The following is a 22680-nucleotide window of genomic DNA, read 5'->3' as shown; positions in this document are numbered from 1 at the left end:
GTTTTGGTCACTTTATAAGCTGATCTACCTGTGTTTTGGTCACTTTATAAGCTTGTGTAGCTGTGTTTTGGTCACTTTTTAAGCTGGTCTAGCTGTGTTTTCACTTCATAAGCTGGTCTAGCTGTGTTTTGGTCACTTCATAAGCTGAGGGGTATTGCACAAAAGCAAGATAAGGGATTAAGCTGGGATTTTCCAGTTATCCTGGCTGAATTTAGCCCTGATTCGGTTGCATGAAGGGAGGCTAAATTAATCTTGATGAAGTTACTATGGAGATTTACTCTTTGCAGCTAGCCTGCTCCAGAGCAGGCTAACAACCAGGCTAAGATTAATCCTAGTGATTAATTTAATTCAAAGAACTTTATTAATCCCAGGGGGAAATTGCTTTAATGTTACAATTATAGAAAAGAAAGAAATTAAAGAAAACAGAAATAAAAACATAACTGCCCATCCATGATTTAAAAATTAATAGATAAGAAAAAAAACTATAACTTTTCCCGTATAAAAAAAGGTAATTTACTTCAATAGTGCATTGTCCCAGCACTTACAAAGTGGAGTTAAACAGCCTCATGACCACAGGTATAAAGGATCTGCTAAAACGCTCAGTAGAACACTTAGCAGTGATCAGTCTCTGACTAAATGTACTTCTCTGTTCGGCCAGCACCCTATGTGGGTGAAAGGGATTGCTCAGAATTGAATATAGTTTTGACAGTTTTCTTTTCTCAGCCACAACAGAACAGAGTGAACAGAGTTCAGCTCCATACCAAGTACAGTCCAGCGCCTCTAATGAATTTGTCCAGTTTATTTCTGTCCGCCACTTTCATACCTCACCCAACAGACCCCCAGACACCACAGACTCATAAAACATCCACAGCATGGTATAGCAGACTATACCATTTCAGATAAATCACTTCTACAAGATTGCAAGTAACAGGAACAGATTACTCCATAAAGTGTTACATAAGGGCAGTCACAGTAGAACAGGCATTATTTTGTGTAACAGCTTTCCCTATTGTCTTTGAATGCAGTGGATGGCACCCACCCCTGTGACAGATATATAAGACTTTTTTAATGTTAAACTTAGTACAGACAATAAAATATGTCAGCAGATACTACCTTATGTGTAGATTTATTTCTGCAATCAAGTCATCAGCATTGCAAAATGTCCTTGATCTTGATTTTCTGAAAGTGATGGATGGTCCAAATTATTATGCACATGCTATTTTTGTTTGTTTTTTAAAATAAAGTCAGTAATTTTACAAATTGTATTTTAATCTCAATAGTTATATGACATTGTGCATGTTATTCTATTTAAATACATAATTTGACGTATTTAAAATCTCAAAAGATACTTTATTACTTAAAAAATATGCAAATTATGCTTTTCCAAATTTTTATGCAAAATGCACTTGATCAAAATTCAGTGTGTTAAAATAATCCACAAAACAGATATGTGTCAAATGTGGTGCATAGACAGATAATAAAAAAATCATTGTAAATCAAATAATGTATTTAAGACAGGTTACATAATAATATATGAGCATGTTTTTGACATGACTTTTACTGTCCCATTTATTAAACTTGTAAGTCTACAGTTTTTGTCTTTATTTCACTTGAAGATGCTAGTATTGCATCCCAGAGTTTATGTTTGAATATGAATTATAGTGCTGTCCACCTCACAGATCTTTCATATAATGATAGTCCATAGAGAGGTCAGAGTATTGTATTCATACTGTACCTCAATTTTTTTCTTATTTCATGCCCATATTAAAATAGTCAGTGATGCTTTATTGCAGCATGCTATAGTGAATTATCCTGCATGAAAGTAAATTAATTTTAGAAGACATGATTCATTTTTTTCCCATGCCCATCTTTAGGGTACTCTACATATCTTCCAGATGTCCTTTTGGCCCCCTCAAGGGACCTACCATCTTACTTCCCAATATTCCAGTCCAAACCAACCTTGTTTGAAAATGGTGGCTATTTACCAACAATCCAGAATATACTATTCAGTGTTTTATAGCATGTCAATGAATACAACTGTTTGAAAACTTTATGAAGCTCACAGTAAATGTAGTATTTTTGAAAGCTTTAGTTTGGGGGTGGGGTTGAAATCCACTTTTATGCACTAAAGGATCCCATATTGAGGGCTTCTTGGTATTACAGAGACACCAGCATGTTTGCATTTTTATTGTTGCCTTTTCCTAATATTTTCCTTAAAAAATTCTTCATATGGTCAAATCCTGTACTTAAATCTTATAATAATTCAATGATTTCTGTTTAGTTCCACCAAATATAAATTGTTATAGGAAATAAATAGCTTTTTTAAAATAATGCACACTTTTTGCATCAAATGCTGTAGATACACATAGTAGTAGTTAAGTGTTTGCAGTTTCATGATGAATTTTTATGAGTTTTATCAATTTTTGCATCAGTGATTCTGTGATCAATCCAGTGGTCTGTTTAAGAATTCCGTGAACGTGCACTTATCCTAGCTAGCTACACCTGGCTTGACATAGCTGAACGTTCTCATCCTGGCTTAGCAATCGTGCAACAGACTTAGCCAGGATGGGCTGATTAAACTAGGTCAAGCTGGGCCTTTTCTGTTATCCTGGCTTTCTTAATTCTACTTTTGTGCAATACCCCCCTGGTCTAGCTGTGTTTTGGTCACTTTTTAAGCTGTCCTAGCTGTGTTTTGGTCCCCTTTTAAGCTGGCCTAGCTGTGTTTTGGTCCCCTTTCAAGCTGTCCTAGCTGTGTTTTGGTCCCCTTTTAAGCTGGCCTAGCTGTGTTTTGGTCACTTTTTAAGCTGGTCTAGCTGTGTTTTGGTCCCCTTTCAAGCTGTCCTAGCTGTGTTTTGGTCACTTTTTAAGCTGGTCTAGCTGTGTCTTAGTCACTTTATAAGCTGATCTACCTGTGTTTTAGTCACTTTTTAAGCTCGTCAGAAGACCAGCTGACCACCAGCTTTGCCAGACTGAAAGGACCAGCTTAAACCAGTTTCAGTAACTTAGCCCATGCAGTCAGAAATTATATAGCCTACTAGCAATCTTTTTTATTATGTGTTACCTTGAAGAAGTTGTCTTGAGAAATAACACAGCTTTTAGGCAAAACATCTTGAAGATGTTTACTCAGCGTAGTCTTTCCTCCATTTGTCATCCTAGTAAATACATTAGATGAGATTTACAGTTTATGTAGGGACTGGACAATGGGACAATAATTTAATTACTTCACATGATCATTTTACTCACCCACCAATTCCAATGATGACTCTACTCATCATGAATCAATTATTTTATTAAAATAGTTTTTCATTAGACATCTGTTCGGACAACCGATCCGCCACACGTGGAAGAAAGCTAGTGAAAGCTTGCGGTAAGTAAGTAAAGTGCTCCATTAACGGGTTAATTTTATTCGTGCTGTTCTTCTGTGCCATTTACTTTCATGTGAAAGCTGCTCGACAGCGCCATCTGCTGTGTTGGGACGTAAGAGCGGAGCTTATTGTGGAACTTAGAGGGGTAACACCTTAAACCTCTCACAAAACTTCCCACTTTTAGTCCTACTATGGACCACCGTTTGGAAAGAACACACGTTAGAGCATTTGATCTAGAAATATAATTTAATAAAATAATAAAAACGTGATAATCTGTAATGCATTTGTTTTAAACCACCTCTGTTGATTTAAGTGATCTCCCTTTATGCAGTTAAAAGATCGGTTTGCAATTTTTATCAACAGCATTCAATCAATACGCAGTCTCATTTTCGGTTTAAAAAATAATTTTATTTCTTTACAATATCTGTACAAAGCAAAAAAACAAATATGGGAGGGTGCTTGACAAGAAATGCTTTCATTATTTATATTCTTTTTATTATAAAAGGACAAAGAAATCAAAATATGAAAACATTTACAAAATACAAAGTGACAACTATGATGTGATAACTTCTTCAAGGATCTGTACCGTCGAATTTGATTTTTCATTTAACTGCAACTGAAAAAATATATAATTGGTGGTTATAAGTAAAACTAATTGAACAAAACTGAATGACATTTCATTTTAATTTAGACATCTTACCAATGTCTCCGTAACAGTTCCTGGAATATTAGCTTCAGTGGATGAGATGACAAAAGAACTTAAGCGAACATCAGTAGCACTGTACTATAACAAGCAAAAGACAAAAACAATCAAGCCAAGAGTATCTATTTACAGTCCAGTACAAACTAAATTGCCAAGTAACTTTGTATGAAAAGCCCATGTCAACTAGACTACTCAATATAATCTCCTAAACTGCAAATGAACAGCTTACAGGCAGCTGTCTGGGTAAAGATGAGAATGGCGTATCACTGGCACACATGCGGGTGAAGGGTTTCTCTCTGGTCGTGGGGTGATTTGTGCAGCAGAGGCGAAGGGTGGCAGCAGGGAGGGCCACGTGCCAGACGCCTTTGTGTTTCTTTACCAGCTCATCCAGCATCCTGAAAAATACAGCAAGTCAGTACTAGTTAACGACTCTTCTGGAAGGCCACTGCAGAGTTTAGCTTCATTCCTAGTTAAATACACCTGAACAAGTAAAGTCTTCAGGATTACTTGAAAGTAGATGTTATTGATTGGGGTTGGAACTAAACCATTGGGTTATGTAGGTGTATATACTGTAAGAAACTAAGTATTGCTTTTGATACTTCACTTTTAAAAAAGTATTAACATATATATATATATATATATATATATATATATATATATATATATATATATATATATATAAGCCTAATGTTGTCATACTCATTGAGAAGTGATTCAGTGACCAGATCCACGTAACCAGTTTGGCGGTGATGTATCACCAAGGAGTTTGCAAGCAACCTTAGGTGTTTCTTCAATTCACGGTTAATCTAAAAAAAAAAACAGTAGGGGAAATGAAAAACTGAACTGTTTTCCAAAAAAACGACTTCCTATCTACATCATTGTCTCTTACTTCCACAATGGTTTGTTTGGAAAGCCGGGAGAGAATTCCGAGAGGGTAGCCCTGCTGTCGGATGATGTCAGCGAGATACCCGGCCACATCCTTACAGAGTTTTTCAGTCAAAGGAAATGCCTCCACCCATTTGGAGTGATAGTCAGTCAGGGTCATGATGTGCGTGTGCTGATCTACTGTGGGAGAGAAAGGGCCTCTGACATCAAGGCCAAGCCACTCCCACTTCTCTTTAACCTGAGAGAAAAGAGTTAATGAAAGGCCACCACCCAGCGGTAGGTCTTATGTTTTACAATATTGGAGAATAATGAATCAAATCAATGTCATAAATCTATATTGGCACCCACAGATCCTTTAAATAAATATGATACATTATTGTGGCAGAGACAGACATGACACATTCTTGTATTCTGTCTATGTATGCATGCATGCAGGATGACAACTCCACCGGCTCTCGGCTTTGTAACATAAGCTCACGTTTACTTAATATGACCCTGTCTGTAAAATCCAGGCTCATAATCTAATAATGTTTGATTTCAGTGAGTGATTTCAATCTTTTATACTCTTACTCATTACTATTAAAGATATAAAGGTTATATTTTCAAAGCATGTTATTTACATTAGGATGATTTTATGTACAAAAAAAGTAAATCACAAAAAAATGATTTTAGCTGTGTTTTCTTATAAAATCTTGGTGCTGGAAAATGTCTATTATTACTAATATCTAATATATTAACTAGTGATATATCGATCCTGCCTTTGTATCAAAAGGATCGATTCTCAAGTACAAGTATCGATTCTATTTGTTTGTTTGTTTTTTAACAAGTGATTCTATAATTTTAAGTAATAGTTGGACGCCGTTTTGTATATAAATACACTTAAAGGAACAGTGTGCAAGAAATTTATATCAATTATTCATAAAATGGCACTGATATGTCACTAGACATTAAGAAATCATTTTCATTTCAAATACTTATATCACTGACAACAGTGGTCTGGCCAGGATATTGTCATTTAAAAAGTGGAGTTGCAGCCCTCAACTGATGTTTATGTTGTCATTTTGTGTATTGGCCACCAGTTGTGTGATTGCAATACCAGTTTTGGCCACAATCCTACATACTGTTCCTTTAAATTGTAATGTCAGTGGGAACTATATCTTCTTCCACTGTATCACCGCGTTCTCTTATTCAGTCCCATCTCCTTCCGCTGTATCAGTATTACAGCGTTCATTCGCTCAGTCACTACCAGCACACTCAGTCAGCGCAGGTAGGGTTAAAAGAGGTTTAAGTGCATTGTTGTGGTCAGTTAATAATGCGAAGCCTCGTGAAACATTTGTCAACAACAACAAAATATGCCACTGCAGTAATACCACAAATATGACAAAACATCTAAAAGCAAAATACCTTACAAAGCACGACTAAGTGCAGATTCACACTCATCCCTGGTTTGATTTTCAGTGCATGCCAGTCTACTGACTTTTATAAGTTTATCAGTCAAATGAAATAGGCTCAAGAGAAAAAAAAATGTTAATGTCAGCATTCACTTGTTTTATCTTCAAAACGTATAAAGTGAAGAAATCTTGTAATAGTGTTCAATGCAAAAAGTTGTTATGTTTATTTTATTTGATATTAATAATGATGGCTTTCAAAAGACCCCATAAAATCACTTTAATAAAATTTAATACTTACATAAAAATATTTAATAGAAGTATCAGAATCAGTATTGGTATCGGTGATACTTGTCTTAAAAGTACTTGGTATCGGATCGACAAGAAAATAACTGGTATTGCCCACCACTAATATTAACTATCACTAATTATACTCATGTAAACCTCCTTACCTCAATTATATGGGGTTTTGTTTGCCCTGGAACTCCATAAACTACATGTGGTATCTGGATTTTGAAAGAATAATACATTGTAAAATGATTTCCATTGCATTCTATTAAAAAGAAAAATTATAAAAGTACTTACTATATTTAATTCATCATCTCCTGTCCAGCGGATGTTCTATGAGCGAAACAACAAAACAGCAAACATATAGTTGCAATAAAAAATATTATTACTGTATATGAATACACACTGTATATTGTCCATTTTCATATTGTTTATCCAAAGTGTTTATTTTGTATTGTTGTTGACAATGAATGACAAGAAAATGCCATTTGGTTTAAAATTTGATTTAATTTAATGAAATGCATACATTTCATAGTTTCATAAATCATACAAATGGGATCAAATTTTCCAATAAATGTCCAGATATTTTTCAGGGCAACAATTTGTACTGTCTTTAGTTCAAAATTACAAAATACTTTGTAACTTGTTGTTTTTGATCATGAAGCACTACACATCTTTTAAAGGCAGGATAGGCAGAAATTATCTAAAAAACTTTTTTACAAATTTGTTTAAACTGTCTTTATATACAAATACATAATTAAAATGTAAGTACTCTGAAAAAGAGAGTATAAAACTTGAGTGTCTGTAGACCTCTCACCACTGTTTTAAACACAGTTAATTATTTCCATTCGGGACGAAACAAATGATTGGCTTGCGCGACTATCACTCTCTGTCGCGACGATAGCACCACCCCTGTTGCTACGGGATCTGCCCACACATGCGCACACCCGATTGATTTGAACGTGCACGAGGCACTCTAGGAAGAGCAAAAGTATGGCAGAGAAAGAGCATTCAGAACTCACAGTACCTGCATATGCAGTCAGTGAAGGCAAACGAGGCAAAAAAAGGAATAAACAAAGAAATCAAACGAGAGTAAATATCGCGCCACTTTTCCTCGAGTCGACAATGCGGTAGCGGTATTGTCTCCGGAGTGTAGTCCTCATCAGAGTCAACAATGCTTTCATCACGGAAACTCTTCCATGCAAAACACTGGCTTAATAGTGAGTACTAAAAGCCATCCTACTTGTTTATATTCATAGTGATAAAGTTAATTGTATTATTACATGTGACTGTGACAAGATGTTACTATATGCACCGCGCTCCTTCCTCTCCGCTCATCTGGTAAATGCTTCTACCAGCAAAGCCGGTCAGCGTTACGCGTTCATGTGTTTTGGGGGCGTGGCTTTAGAAGAAACCCAGAAGGGAGGGGGTGGAGTGAATGGAAAAATGAGCTGTGTTTAAAACAGTGGTGAGAGGTCTACAGTTTTATACTCTTTTTCAGAGTACTTACATTTTACTTATGTATTGGTATATAAAGACAGTTACAACAAATTTGTAAAAAAGTTTTTTTAGATAATTCCTGCCTATCCTGCCTTTAATTGGAAAATGAAACAAATTCCAATACCTTTGGTAAGCAGTATCCACTGTGAAAGAAACTGGGTAAAGTCATGTTTTTGTCAAGAGCCTCATCTCCCAGGATGGTCCATGGTGGTCTGACCAGACATGAAAATATAAAGAAAGCAGGAATAATAATGAAAGCAGGCATTTAATAATTGTGGTGGTGAGATGTATCAGGGGATGTTGACAATCTTGCATGTTATTACACCACATACATAAGCAATTACAAACCTTTTCTCTGGACCTGTGAGAGACTGCACAGCATTACTCTGTAGGTCTGCTGTCATCTGTTTGGACCTTTTCTTGGTAGTGTTCTGGTTATCTGTAGTTTGGTGCTCTGGGCTGTTTCTATCAAATGTTTCGGAGTCTGCTGCTTTGTCTTGTGCATCACTGGAAGCTTCACCTGGCACAGCAGGGTTTGAGTTGGCAACAAGACCCTTTCAATCCAAATCAAAGGGAGGGAGATATTTTTGCATGCAAGAAAAGCATGTTGCTGAAATATTTCTTAACAACAGCATAAAACACACTTAATAGTTTTGTAACTCACCAAAGCCCTTCTGCTTCTTGGGTTAATCTTAGCCTGTAGTATGACAACCAGAAAAAAGTCATAAGACAAAGACATTTATTTAAATTTGAAGAACAACATCACTGCAGTCGAAATAGTACAGATCACCTTTCTTTCTTGCTCTCGGTTTGAAAACGTAAAGATGGTTGGCACAGCCCATGGTTGCAGTCTTATTCTCTTTCCCTCCACTGTTAAACACTTCTTATCAAAGTGGACGGAGCAAATTTTACTGTGTGAAGCTGGAGTCCAATCTTTCCACCTTAAATTCTTCAGCCATTTTTTCAGCAAATTGGGGTTGTTCAGGGGAAACCTAAAAAAAAGACAGATACATCATCTGGATCTATAATAAGCATGCATCAGTAGGTTAAAAATATAGTGGATGTTTAACTTACTGGTGAAATGACAGGCTCTTGTCCTTTGTAGAATTTTTACAGTTATATGCGCTGCAATAAAACACCATCGTGTCTTCGAATTTAACATTCAGGCATTTCTAATGTCTAATGTAACGGTTGTCCGTATCGCAAATGTTTTAAAACGACTACAATGCAGATTCCGTTCACCTCAACCCCAAAACAACAAACTGCTACTTCTTTGGTGTCGAGCTTACGCGTGTCAAAAACACAAATGATCGCCATCTGCTGATCAAAGGAAGTAAATCACCCATATAACTTCATGCGGCTCTGCGCAGACTGATCGGAGTATGACGTCAAGGTACCGCGAGAGCCGTGCTTTCGAATCGCTCTCGTGACGTCATTCACCTAGCGTTACTACGTTATAACACTTTCTCATTTAATTTAGGAAACAAAAACATATTTTATTTGGTTCAGAGATGACATGGCTATATGTATTAAAGCATATTTCTCTATATGTATCATATATTTCTTTCTTCTGGGAAAGCAACAATTCATTAAAACAAAATGTGTATAAGGCCTAATCATAATGATTACTGTTTATAATTTGTTATTTAGCTACTAACTTTATTATGTGTTTCAAATTATGTCAAACCTACACAGCCATACACGATTTAGTGTTTAGGCATGAGTAGGCTACATGTTGTGGTCTCATAATCTATATACAGAATTTGTTTAATTATATCATTTTATAAGGTTTATAAGATTTGAAAACTTTGATAATTTCAACATCTTTCCCTATCTTAAGATATTACTCAAATGTAAATAGTTTATATTTTTGTCTAATTTATGTTGCAGATTACATTTCTTTCATATTATTTGTATGTGTCTATCACAACTAAGTGAGATCAGTTAGTATTGTGGTCTGTCTCGTTCTTTATGAACATGTAAACAAAAAAAGAGACATTGGAGAAAATGAAGGATTCGGACAGTGTATACCTCCACCAAAAGTAGCCTACTTAATACCTTTGCTACTAGAAGATCTCCTTCCCATAAATCCAACAAAGATATCCCATTTGTTTCCTTAAATTATAGTATAATATATTATAAGTGCTGCTTATTCCAACTGAACATATGCACACATATAAGTCCACATATATAAATCAATCAATAAACACACACACACGCACGCACGCACGCACGCACAAATACAAATATCTCAAAATACCTTAAAGGGGTCATAGCTTGAAAATCAGACTTTTTTCATGTTTAAGTGCTATAATTGGTTCCCCCGTGCTTCTATCAACCTAGAAAATGTAATAAAGATCAACCCAATAACTTTGTTCGGGTAAGCTATTTTCTGCAAGCATGTGAAAAATTAGGTCATTCACATTTTGCCTGTTTTGTGAGGTAGGTAGCAAGGCGAATTACAATAATACCGCCCCCTTTATCTGCAATATCCTACCACAGCACTGCCATAGTGGAGAGAGAAAGAGAGAAAGAAAAAAGTACTTGACCGCATAATTGAGTTTCAATTACAACAAACCACCATCATTGTGATCAATGTTTGCACTTCATCAGCTCATTTGCATTTTAAAAGACATACCCAAAAACGGCACACTTTTTCTCAGGCATACAAATTAACAATTTTAATATGCTATAATGAATTAGCTGTGGAATATTTTGAGCCAAAACTCACATACGCACTCTGAGAACAGCAAAGATTTCTTTTACATCTTAAAAAAATATCATAATATGACCCCTTTAAGTTATTAGCTGTCCAGATATCTTTGTCTTTATTGAGACTTGATCCAACAACCTGTGCGCAAAGGACAAATGCTACAACAGAAAGTTTAAAAATCACCATTTTAACAAATATTGAAATATTGTGGTTATGTTTTCCTTTGGATATTTAAATCTAAAGTTCACTTAAAATATTACTATGCACTGCAAGGTGATTATATAAGCAAGCATGCTCCTCCCATTCAGTTATGGATGGTGTTGTACCTCAGCTATTTTCATCGATTAGTCTTTTTTACTTTGATTTTTTTATTGTACATTTTCATATCTGTCATGACAATCTCAAATGTATAAGCAAGTAAACAAACTAGGGAGAATAATAATGGACGAGCGTAATGATGAATAAGATTGATAAAAAGAAATGAACACCAGTCTAACTCATATTATCAGACATTTCTTTTGTTTTGCTCACTGGTCTTGATGTTCAGTTCTGTTCTGTGTTTTGATGAATACATTGTCTAGCACATAAAATAGTTCAAGGGCTTAAAGTTTAATGTCATTCACTCATAAACAGAGTCCAATCTCAAGTCTAGCAAGAGAACAGGCAGAAAAAAATCTAATTTTATCCCTCATTCTAATAAAAAAATGGGCTGATTTTTCAATCTTGAGCAATAAGTCTCTCAGCAAAAAATGCACATCCCTCATACATGAGTCAAACAGAGGTGTTATTTGGTGGTTGATAGTTTAGCATCAGATCTGATAACATTATTTAGTCTTCAACTTTCTGTTTAAGCCATTTTGTCTTATTATTTGAACTTAAATTATAATGTTTCTAGCATAATTACATCTTCATTTTTGTCCTTTGATAAGATTCAACACAATTGATGTTTGCAGTAACAGCTGTGAGCTCTTATGGGTTCTTTTAATTTCATCTACTTATACAAACTAATGCCATTTTGAAACATGCCAAACCTTACAGGATTTGGAAAAAATGATTCAAGAAATTAAATTTATGTTCAATCCTAAAATACTTTGTATTATTAACTACTTTAGGTTGAGCGCATCTACCAGGAACATGTAAATGACAGATATCCTTTATTATACTCATAGTGAGCAGATCAAATAAGTCATCTAAACCATCCATCCATCTTCTTACTTCGTTTGGCATTAGATTTTGGACAGATACAGCGTTGACCAGGGGAGAGTGTCAGGCACCCATCAGCTGAATCACAGGCCTTGACGTGTTGATTGCGATTTAATTTGATCACTATATTGTCACGTTCAGATGAGGCTTAGACGTGCTAGACAAACACGTTTTACAGAAAGCTACAAAATAAATGAGCAAATTATAAGCTATACCACATGTGAAAAGCCCCTTTCAGGCAATGACATCTGTAATGATAAGGTACACATTATTTTCAATACACAATTACTTTAAATACAGCCGAACTTAAAGGTGGCCTACAAATTTGCATGACAGCAACTTAATTTGTTTAAATTTAGGGTTAGGTATTTGCCTAATGTTGTTTTAAGTGAAATAATAAAAGCAATTCAAGCACAATTCAGGCTTTAGGCAAGACAGAGGACTAGAAAGTCGTTTTTGAAGGATTTAAACATGGACTTAACCCTGCAGTATAGGTTAGTACAAATAGCCCACAAAACCACAATAAATAGTTGGGAAAGTTTACGATGTTTAAATAGCTATTTATAATGCAAAGTAGCAGGTTCTGTTTTTCCTCGTATAACCACAGTTGCAATCCCCCCTCTTTCCACTAGAGGTGATCTTTACCAGACGTTGAATTAGGTTAGGTTGGTTTCTATTATCATCAATTATAATAATTATCTTAATAATGCGACAGTAATTACAGTCAAACACACCCTATAGTCTCACAGAGACAGACTTTGACTATAGGAATCAGGTAAACGGGGCAGTGTTTGGGCAGTGCATCATATGATGCTTAAAAACGAAACACTCCCTGTCTAGCTCAAAGTCCATGTGAATCACATGATGTGATCCTGTAGTCAACGTGATAATTTTTTAACTGTTCTGATTGTGTATTTATATATCGATCTGGACAGGGTATTTTTAGTTTAGCAAATAGGCTACTTTAGTGCTTGTAATTCTCCATATTGCTCTTGATAATAGCCTACTCATTCATATAAGTAGCCTATACCGTGAAATCTAGATACAATTTTTAAGTAGGCCTACCACACAGTATGTCCCTGCTAGCAAATAAAAAAAAATAAATGTTGTGAAAACTTGTTCAGATTATTCTCGTTAGCAGATATAAGGTTTGTATAATGCGCACATGCACATAAACCTCCTCAGGCTCGAAAACAACATTTGCAGTAGATATGCAGCTGTTTGCAAGTAGCCTACTTACTATAGATTTAATTGTATGTTATTTACTGGCAACAGTTTGTTCAAAATTAAATTAACATTAAACACTAACAAGTCTTTATCTTTACAGAATAAAAATATAAAAACAGCCTCATGCAAATGGGAACCAGAAACCCTCATCAACCCTTTCTGTTTTTTTCCCTTCATATTTTGGTTCCCAGAATGCTTTGCATGATAAAAAATAAAATTTCATAAAATTTAAACAATAAAAATGACTGGCAAAATGAATTTGTTATTACACCTGATTGTAAAAGAAGGCAAAGTTACCAGTAGAGGGCAGAACGATACAACGACAGAGCATTTATAAGGCGAGTACACTTTCACATATGAACAATATTTAGTTTTGTATGTTAATAAAAGACAGTATAGTTTTTTAAATATATTTTTGTCAAACGAGGGGATGTGTGTTTTTACTTTTAGTGTTCTCTTATTGAATGGCTAGACTAGACTGATTTATAAATTTGCAGCAGCTCCATTGTGAAGATTTGGCAGCAATGTCTATTAGAGGCCACATTTGAGATTGACATAAAAAACTAAAACTTAAATAAATGTAATTGAAATATGGTAAATGTAAAAAAAAACCCTTGCAAATAACAAATGAATTATAGAAAAGCAATAGATCCAAACATTTTCTAATTTCTCATATCTTATATATAATCAACTTGATTATAAAATAGAAATTACAGTATAATAGCAGGCAAAATATCTAATTATTTAAAATAGTAAAAAAAATGTAATTCTAAAAATTATTTGAATATATTTAGCCTCTGTGTCATATTATATCATAAACCAATTTTTTTTAAATCATGCAAATGTGGGTTTTAATAAAGTGCTGCAGGGGTAAGTCTGTAAATATAGGCTATACAAAGTTTTAGTAATTATTTAACATATTTGTCACATTTATTTGTGTGTATATTTAAATTAATTACTTGATGAGTTTTTACCATATGAACCAAGTTTTAAATTAGAGTAGCATGTGTTTGTTTCACTACAGATACTTAACAAAGATTGAAACGTGTGCCAGTTAACATATGACGAAGTGTGACAAACTTTGAACTTACAAATTTTATTCGAAAGCAATGTACCAAAACAAAAGGTCAACATTTGATAGTAGCTTTATTTAAACTATGGATTTATTTTTGAGAAATATGACAATATGTTTGAAAAAAACTTTTAAAAGGTTTAACCAACTCAAAGTTGAATACAATAAGCACTGGAGGATTTGTTTTTTAAACCATTACAGATCTATTACAAAACAGCTGGATGGTTAATTTCGGCATTGTTTTAAAAAGCAGCTGTTCTGCTTAAATCATTGATAGACATTTTCTGCTATTACAATGAAGAACCACATGTTGAATACCGTGTAATCAGATTATATGCCTGACCTCACATCACATTCCAGCCTTTTTGAGTTTGCAATTATACATTTTATGTAAATATTTATTTTTCCAGTGAGTAGCATTTTAACAACAGTTTAATAAACCTATTTTATTTAATAATATAATATAAATAACAGAAATAACAATAATAGTGTAAAAGTTTTTTTTCAAACACAACAAACACTGAAATATAAATAAATTATGTGTTACAGGTTTCTTAGAAACAAAAAGTGATGTACTATTTGTTTTTGTTGTATGAAAATAACAAAAAATATTACAAATATTACAAAATCTTATGCATCAAATTTGCATTAATAGTTTATTACTTTCCAAATTCCTTTTGTGTGTGTGTGTGTGTGTGTGTGTTTGTGTGTGTGTGTATAAATAAACACAGATGAAGAATTTGTGCAAAGCTTCTCAATAATATTAGACTAAATATAATTTTAAAGATATTAATAACACAACATTATCTTTTGTAACTGATATTTAGGATAATTGTATATAGTACTGAACCTGGAAAAAATGTTTGTAATAGAGACAGAATGGTACAAACCATCTGAGCTTTTTAAGCTCAGCTCTTTTTAAGATCAACACTGAAAATGATTAATTAGACATAAAATAAATTGGCATAAAGCAGTGAAACACACTTAAATGTTCACTCCAAATAACTTCAGATAGTGTCTGACGGAAGTGACCAATGTAAAACAAACATCCAGCATGCCAGATGATCACACAGTGAAAAATAATTTGAGGATTTTTCACACACACAAACGCATGCACACACACACACACGCACGCACGCACGCACGCACGCACGCACACACTACAGAATACTTGCTAACAATGCGGCTAAATGGATCTCATGCATCTTCCCTACTTTTCACCTTTTTGTACTAGCTCACACATACTGAAGCAATCATCAGTTCCCAGTCTCCGGGAGCCAATGGGGCCAAAGACGTGCCATAACCCCTCCAGAGTGGTTCTGTGGTTCTGTCCGACTGGATCACTTCCAGAAGAAAATTTAAAGGCCTTTCCTTCTCTTTTTCAATGTGAACCGATCAATCTTTTCTCATTGTGTCATAGTTCATCACTATCTACAATGTTATAGTTCAGCGTTAACAAAATAATCATAAGTCGTCCTAAATACGAGTATAAGAATGTATACTGCGCAACAGAAAACAAACTCTCCTTCTAAGAATCAAAAGAGATTAAATAGATATTTAATAGATGCTTCTTTACAGTTACAGAAGAAAGAGATCTTAACACACAGTGTGCACAGATCTTCGATGATACTAAAGTCTTTGATCAAAAGTCAGAAGTTAATCAAATTTTAACACTGAGATACCAACATCTCTCATAAACGATCCCTGAAATCCTCTGTGATGATTTGCTTCATATTCATTGTAAAGCATCCATAAGTTGGTTACATGCTTCAGTACACTTGTCAGTCATGGTCAAGTTCAGATAATAGTTGCTGCGCAGCAAGCCCAGTTCTTTTTTGCCGAAGCAAACCAACCTGTTTCCTCTTCTCAGCTGGAGGTGAAGCTCCTGATTCACAAATGAGCCCTTTATTTCAGAGCTGCTTATCAAGGTCCACCACATGTGTCTTACCCCCCTCCACATGTGTTTGACCCCCCTCCCCTCTGTTATTAGGCACTTTACACTGATAGGGCCATTTGTCTTCATGTCTGTGGCATGCCAGCATACTATTGGCTGAAGCTTGGTGAAGGCTGGGTCAAAGTTCACGCAGACTTTGGACTTTCAATTGGATCCAAACATCTGTTTCGGCCCATTAGTCAGCTGGCTCTCTCTGATGTTTTTAACAAAGGCCAAGCCATTTTAAAAGCACCATAGCTCAACTGAGAGAGCATGGCGATAGCAACAACAAGGTCATGGGTTTGATTCCCAAGGAAAAAAATAAATGGATAAAACGCATGCTTTGTATGTCACTTTTAATAAATGTGTCTGCCAAATGCAAATAATCGAATCATGTAAAGCTGTTTTTAAGTCATCTGAATGGTATTGACATATCAAAATGTCCTCATGTATATAGGCTACTCATTCTATCTATATATGAGGAGCTCAAATGCAAAAGCCTCTGAATGCCACCTCCATCATATGATATAAACCGAATCCTCTCAGCTCAAATTATGAGTTATCATTAAAATTCAATTAATCCTGGCCTCAGGTCATTTAAAAATATCGCTTCGAGTCTGATAAAAAAGGGTTTTGTGTCTGAGCACTTCATAAGCATGATTTGGTATATATTTGGTGCATTTAGGTGCAATCCATTTCCAAAAGATCACCTCGGCTTTTCACCCATGATAAAACCGGCCAGACAACCTCATGTTCAGTCAATACCTTAAACAAAATCTAAACAAATGCCATATTTCCACAATCCGTTTACTACCCACAAAACGTTCAGCTACGCCTTTAGTCAATGTGCAGCTGTGTGTTCAGTTAAGATGTATCAAACAAGCATCACATCTTATACATCTTACAGCACTTGACCAGGATTCCTCAGCTGCAATCCTCTAAACTGAAGTTATCGTCCTTTCTGAGTCAAAGCCCGGCTGCCTGAGGCTGTGCTACAATTACACCTCATTATGTGTCTGTGTGTGCGCGTGTGCACGTATTTGCAGGTGAGCAATGTGTAAGGCCTCTGCTATTAATGGGGCCATGGTCAAAGTCTTTGTGCCTCCTGTCAAAGGTCAGAGGTCGTGATTTCTTTATGTACGCCAGGGTTTATTTTTAGTCCAAACAAGGCTGCTATTTAAAGAATCATACGGAGGTGTCCTAGTAATTACCACCAAGCAAGTCCACCCACCATCTCCTGCCCAATTGAAGCCATCTGCAGTCAGACTGGGGGGGCAGATCTGCTACCTCGGCTGTCCCTGCTTCTAACACACACACATATATACACAAAAAGCCGTTCAGATAAAGTGTGTATAAATATTTGTCTTTTTGTGGTGATGCTGTGTGTGGACCAATCAAGCATTGATGAATTACTTTATTGTGACAGTGCTCATTTACTTTATGTTTATCAAACATCTAACTCCAGCCCTGTTCTTTATACCAAAGCAGAGAGACTCTTTTCTTTTTTCAACATACTTTTTCTAACAACTTTGCTTAAATTGGATTCTCGGTTAAAAAGTACTGGCATGTTTGCTTAAATTTGATGTATAGGAACTTCTTTACATTTTCAGAAATATGTTTACATCACAATTTACACGTATGCACTTTAAAAATGATATCAAATCAACATATATTTATGTTACTTTAACTTAACAAGAAAACATTTCATAAGACATTTTAAAGATGTCAAATAAATCTTTGGTGTCTTTTGAAGTATGAATGTGAAGTTTTAGCTCAAAATACCATATAGATTATTTATTATAACATGTTAAAATTGCCACTTTGTAGATGTGAGCAAAAATGTGCCGTTTTGGGTGTGTCCTTTTAAATGCAAATGAGTTGATCTCTGCACTAAATGGCAGTGCCGTGGTTGGACAGTGCAGATTAAGGGGAGGTATTATCCCCTTCTGACATCACAAGCGGAGCTAAATTATAATGACTTTTTTATTTTTTAAATGCTTGCAAAACTAAGTTACTGAGTTGTTCTTTTCAGGGCTTTGAACCAGATTTTTTCCCAACTGGTTCGTTCTGAATAGAAACAGTATTTTAACGTTTCCGGTTCAACGTTCAACCCTAAAAATGACGTTCCTGAACCGGTTAGAACAAAAAATAAAGTTCCCAAACCGGTTAATAACGTTCCATGTCAGCTATGGGACATAGAAATAAGTAGGCACAATATGACATTAAACTTAAATTATTATTCTACATAATTTTCTCTATCTTGTCATCAAACATTAAAAAAGGCTACATTATGTAAGTGGCATAACTGTAATTCTGACATGCCTACATTTGTTTCAGCATTATAAATGAATTAAGACAATGACAATTTCTGCCATGTTGTTTATTGGCAAACAACTTAAATAAATCTTTTTATTACAAAAAGAATACTGTGGTATTTCGAGATCATTTTGTTTGTATGTGTCCTGTCAAGAACAGAAAAATTGTTTGCTTGCTTTTTGAAACGCGTCTCTCCATGTATCCTCTTTTGAGTGCACTTAAACACGCGCACACACACACAGATGGTGGAGGAATTCCAAACAGTGCTTCGGGAAGAAGATGCAGTATAAACATTCGCTCCACATAAAGTGAAGATTACGTTGTTTTTCAGTGCTTTATTCGCCAAATGTATTTTAATGGATTACAGTATGAGACACAACAGCACAACTCACTCTCAAGTTTACACATCAAGAGTTCTGATCTTTGAAGGGCATAGGGATAATCACGTTTGATTGGAGTCGGACCAGCCACATTCAACTGCATGTGTGTCTGTGCCTAAAGAAAATTGATCACTTTAGCGCCTTTTGCGGTGTTAACATTTGCAAGCCTTTGAACACGTGCAAATGATCAACTTTCACCCCATTTAAATTTGTGTTTTAATCCGCGAACCACATGCGAGCCGAACCGTGGGTCGTGATCTGTACGGATCACGGATCAACTGTGATCCGTTACACCACTAATTAGTATTAAAAAAACCCATCTTGAGATACTTGGTAGCCTAAAATTTACCTTTTATGATTGAGCATTAGAGACTTGGGCTTGAGTAGGCTACTTGCTGGTGACAAGCTTCTCATTTCTCCGGTGAGTCAACAACAACCGGAAGTGAACTTCACCGAGTCAAACTGCACAGAAATCTTGTCAAAGAACAAAAAAAATAACGGTATTAACCGGTTACCATTATTTTAAATAAACAATTCCGTTCCTGAACATATATTTATTTAAAGTTTCAGGTTTCGTTTCTGTTCCTTGCAAAACATCAAAAGTTTCTGGTTTTCATTTTCGTTCCGTGAACCAGTTCAAAGCCTTGATTCTTTTACACATTTTCTAGGTTGATAAAGCAATGGGGACCAAAATGTAGCCCTTAAACATGAAAAAGGTCAGATTTCATGATATGTCCCCTTTAAACCATTGCAATTTTTTAATGTCAATTTATCACAAGTCAAAACTTAAAATACTAGGTTGAATTGACTTGTAAAACCAAGTTGATTTAAATTTATACTGCATTTTTTTAGTGTGCATTTGGCAGATGTTTTATTCATCTGACCTTAATGTAGTTAGTTTTGTTAACTAATATTACAAAATTTCTTAACGTTTACAAATTTACATTATGACAACAACAAATTAAGTTATGTCAGATTTTCTTTACACCCATGTCCTGTTACCCTATACCATACACTTAATTTAAACAGATTGTTTTGCCCTAATTCTGCAGGCCACTAATTTAATACGTGGCTCCTCTATGACTTCAAGTTACAGGACTAGAGGCTTGTGTGGGTTTGTAGACCCTGTCATTAAAGTCAAATAAATTAAACAAAAACGCCATCAAACCCACAGGCTGTATGACTGGACAGCATCTTTATCTTTTACAGAATATATAACACAAGGGTACTGCAGAAATATGACACACTGTACACTCTTAACCTGAATTAGTTGACATTACTACAAATTTGCGCAAAAACCCGTTGCACAAAATCATTTTAGTTTTTACACAGCGTAACACTAAACAGGTTACGTTGCATTAACATAGAAGCATTAGTGGGTGTAGCAGACAAATCAAGTTGCAATTAGTAGTCTTTACCAAAAAGCATTAGTTACTTAGTTGAACAAAAATAGTACATTTAACTTTCTAGTTCAGTATACTTAATAAAATTTGTAATATCAATTGCTCTGATCTCCGCTTAGTTAATTACATTGAAAGATTTTCTATTTTTAATTCCATTATATTACTTTTGGTGTTATAAATGGCATTATAACATAAAATTCATGACTGTCTACAAGTCAGTCATTGATTAAACGTGATTCTCCATAAAAACACATGAAACTGCATTTTGTTTTAAATGAATTGTCAGTACTCTGTAGAGAAATACAATAAAATGAACAGGGTTCATGTAAGTAAACACTGATCACCTGAATGGTGACTTCACAAAATTATAATTTACCACAAAACAACATCAATAATATAAGTGCTTAAACCTCTATGACATTTTATTAACAAATATTTAAGTATTTAACGTTCTTTGTTATTATGGGTAGTCCTCACAACATATACTGATAATTTTAAATTCAATTTACTTAAAAGTTTTAGTTTAATGAATTTTGTACACTTCAAAATTTTATTAACTGAAATATTTAAGCACTGGTCCAAAACACAAAATATTAAGTGATGTTTACTTCGTTGTTTAAGTAAAGACAATATCTGGGTTAACAGTGAATAGCCGAACAATGTATGAAGACATAGTGGTGGTTTTCTGGACAGGGATTAGTTTAAGCCAGGACTAGACCGTAGTTTAATTAGAAAATATAACTAGTTTTAACAAACATGCCTTTCTAAAAACATTACTTGTGTGCATTTTTAAGCAAAACAAATGGCACTGATGTATTTTAAAATATCTCAGTGCAAGTTGTTTTCAGTTTGGACAGCTCTTATATTTATTTTAGTCTAGGACTAGTCTAATCCCTGTCCGGGAAACCGCCCCATAGTTACATATAATCAATTTCGTCATTTGTCTATATACAAATAATGTACACTTGGTTATTTGGTTATTTTCAACTCAGCATTCGTCCAGAAAAGAACAAACCCAGCTGTTGGGTTAAAGTAACCCAAAAAAAGTTTATATTTGACCCAACAATGGGTTAAAACAACCAAGTCTTTTGCTTGTTTCTTTTTCTTAATGCCATTAGAGCATCTATGGTTATATTCATGGCAAGAACCGGTTAATCAATACACAAGTTAAACCATACGTTGGGGATGGGCAATTTGGCATCTCCAATTCACATAACCTGCATGTTTTTGGCCTGCGGTAGGAAACTGGAGTAACCGGAGTAAACCTATGCTGACACAAGGAAAACCTGCAAACTCGTTGCCACCTGACCAAGGCTCAAATCAGGGACCTTTATGCTTGGAGGCAACAGTGCTACCCCTGAGCCACTGTGTCGCAGTACTTTGAGTTGAAACAACCTAGCATAGGTTGGGTTGAATCTTTTTGACCCAATGCAGGGTTGATAATAATCCACCATTTTTGGAGTGAACATGTTCAGACAAAGCAGAGAAAATAGTTTTCATTATTGTGACTAAAACTATTGTGATTTAAAGGGACATTCCACTTTTTAAAAAATATACAAATTTTCCAGATTTCCGAGAGTTAAACAGTTGATTTTTAACATTCTGTCATCCATTCAGCTGATCTCCGAGTCTGGTGCTAGTACTTTTATCTTATCATAGCTTAGCACAATCCATTGAATCTGATTAGACCATTAGCATCGCGCAAAAAAATTACCAAAGAGTTTGGATATTTTTCCTATATTTAAAACTTGACTCTTCTGTAGTTACATCGTGTACTAAAAATTTAAAAGTTGTGATTTTCTAGGCAGATATGTCTAGGAACTATACTCTCATTTTGCCGTAATAATAAAGGACTTTGCTGATGTAACATGGCTGCAGCAGGCGTAATGATATTCTGCACTGCCCGAAAATAGTCCCCTGCCATTGAAAGTTACTAAGGGGACTCTTTTCGGCTGCTGAGTAATATCACTACGCCTGCTGCAGCCATGTTACAGCTGCAAAGTCCTTGATAATTACACCAGAATTAGAGTATAGCCCTAACCATATCTGCCTAGAAAATCACAACTTTTAATTTTCTGTTGATCTTAGTACACAATGTAACTAGAAAATCTTTTAGTGCGATGCTAACGGTCTAATCAGATTCAATGGATTGTACTAAGCTATGCTAAAAGTGCTAGCGCCAGACCCGGATATCAGCTGAATGGATTCCAAAATGGTAAAAATCAAATGTTTAACTCAAGGGGAGAAGGAAAATGAGCATATTTTTAAAAAAAGTGGAATGTCCCATGAATTCTACATAAATTG

At 35.0% G+C, this 22680-nt stretch overlaps 2 protein-coding genes across 2 annotated transcripts in view; both read right to left on the bottom strand.

The window, feature by feature from the left end:
• Positions 1-3397, bottom strand: part of septin9a (septin 9a) — a 113827-nt gene extending 110430 nt beyond the window's left edge. The window contains exons 1-2 of the mRNA XM_055193357.2: positions 3244-3397; positions 3062-3152 (exon numbers count right to left, since the gene is read on the bottom strand). Of these exons, the coding sequence (XP_055049332.2) occupies positions 3062-3152; positions 3244-3275 (123 nt within the window). The 5' untranslated portion in view covers positions 3276-3397. The remainder of the gene's footprint in view (positions 1-3061; positions 3153-3243) is intronic.
• A 354-nt stretch (positions 3398-3751) lies between these two features.
• On the bottom strand, positions 3752-9452 carry LOC129434452 (uncharacterized). The gene is made up of 12 exons (XM_055193397.2): positions 9204-9452; positions 8920-9121; positions 8794-8826; positions 8478-8683; positions 8254-8341; positions 6927-6962; positions 6794-6847; positions 4958-5191; positions 4768-4874; positions 4298-4463; positions 4066-4149; positions 3752-3981 (listed from the first exon to the last, which is right to left on the bottom strand). The coding sequence occupies exons 1-12, from the start codon at positions 9269-9271 to the stop codon at positions 3919-3921; spliced, it is 1341 nt and encodes a 446-aa protein (XP_055049372.2). The 5' UTR covers positions 9272-9452; the 3' UTR covers positions 3752-3918.
• Between the last annotated feature and the right edge of the window lie 13228 nt (positions 9453-22680).

Source organism: Misgurnus anguillicaudatus, chromosome 19 (genome assembly GCF_027580225.2).
Source record: "Misgurnus anguillicaudatus chromosome 19, ASM2758022v2, whole genome shotgun sequence".
In the NCBI taxonomy this organism is placed as follows: Eukaryota; Metazoa; Chordata; class Actinopteri; order Cypriniformes; family Cobitidae; genus Misgurnus; species Misgurnus anguillicaudatus.
This window is presented reverse-complemented; position numbering and strand designations above follow the sequence as displayed.

Bases quoted from the DNA above. Each gene is read 5' to 3' on its own strand.
- LOC129434452 (XM_055193397.2), bottom strand. From the start codon at position 9,271: ATGGTGTTTTATTGCAGCGCATATAACTGTAAAAATTCTACAAAGGAC. The intron at 9,122-9,203 runs GTAAGTTAAACA...TCTTTTTTTTAG, and splicing joins AAGAGCCTGTCATTTCACCA to GTTTCCCCTGAACAACCCCA. The intron at 8,827-8,919 runs GTGATCTGTACT...GTCATACTACAG, and splicing joins ACCGAGAGCAAGAAAGAAAG to GCTAAGATTAACCCAAGAAG.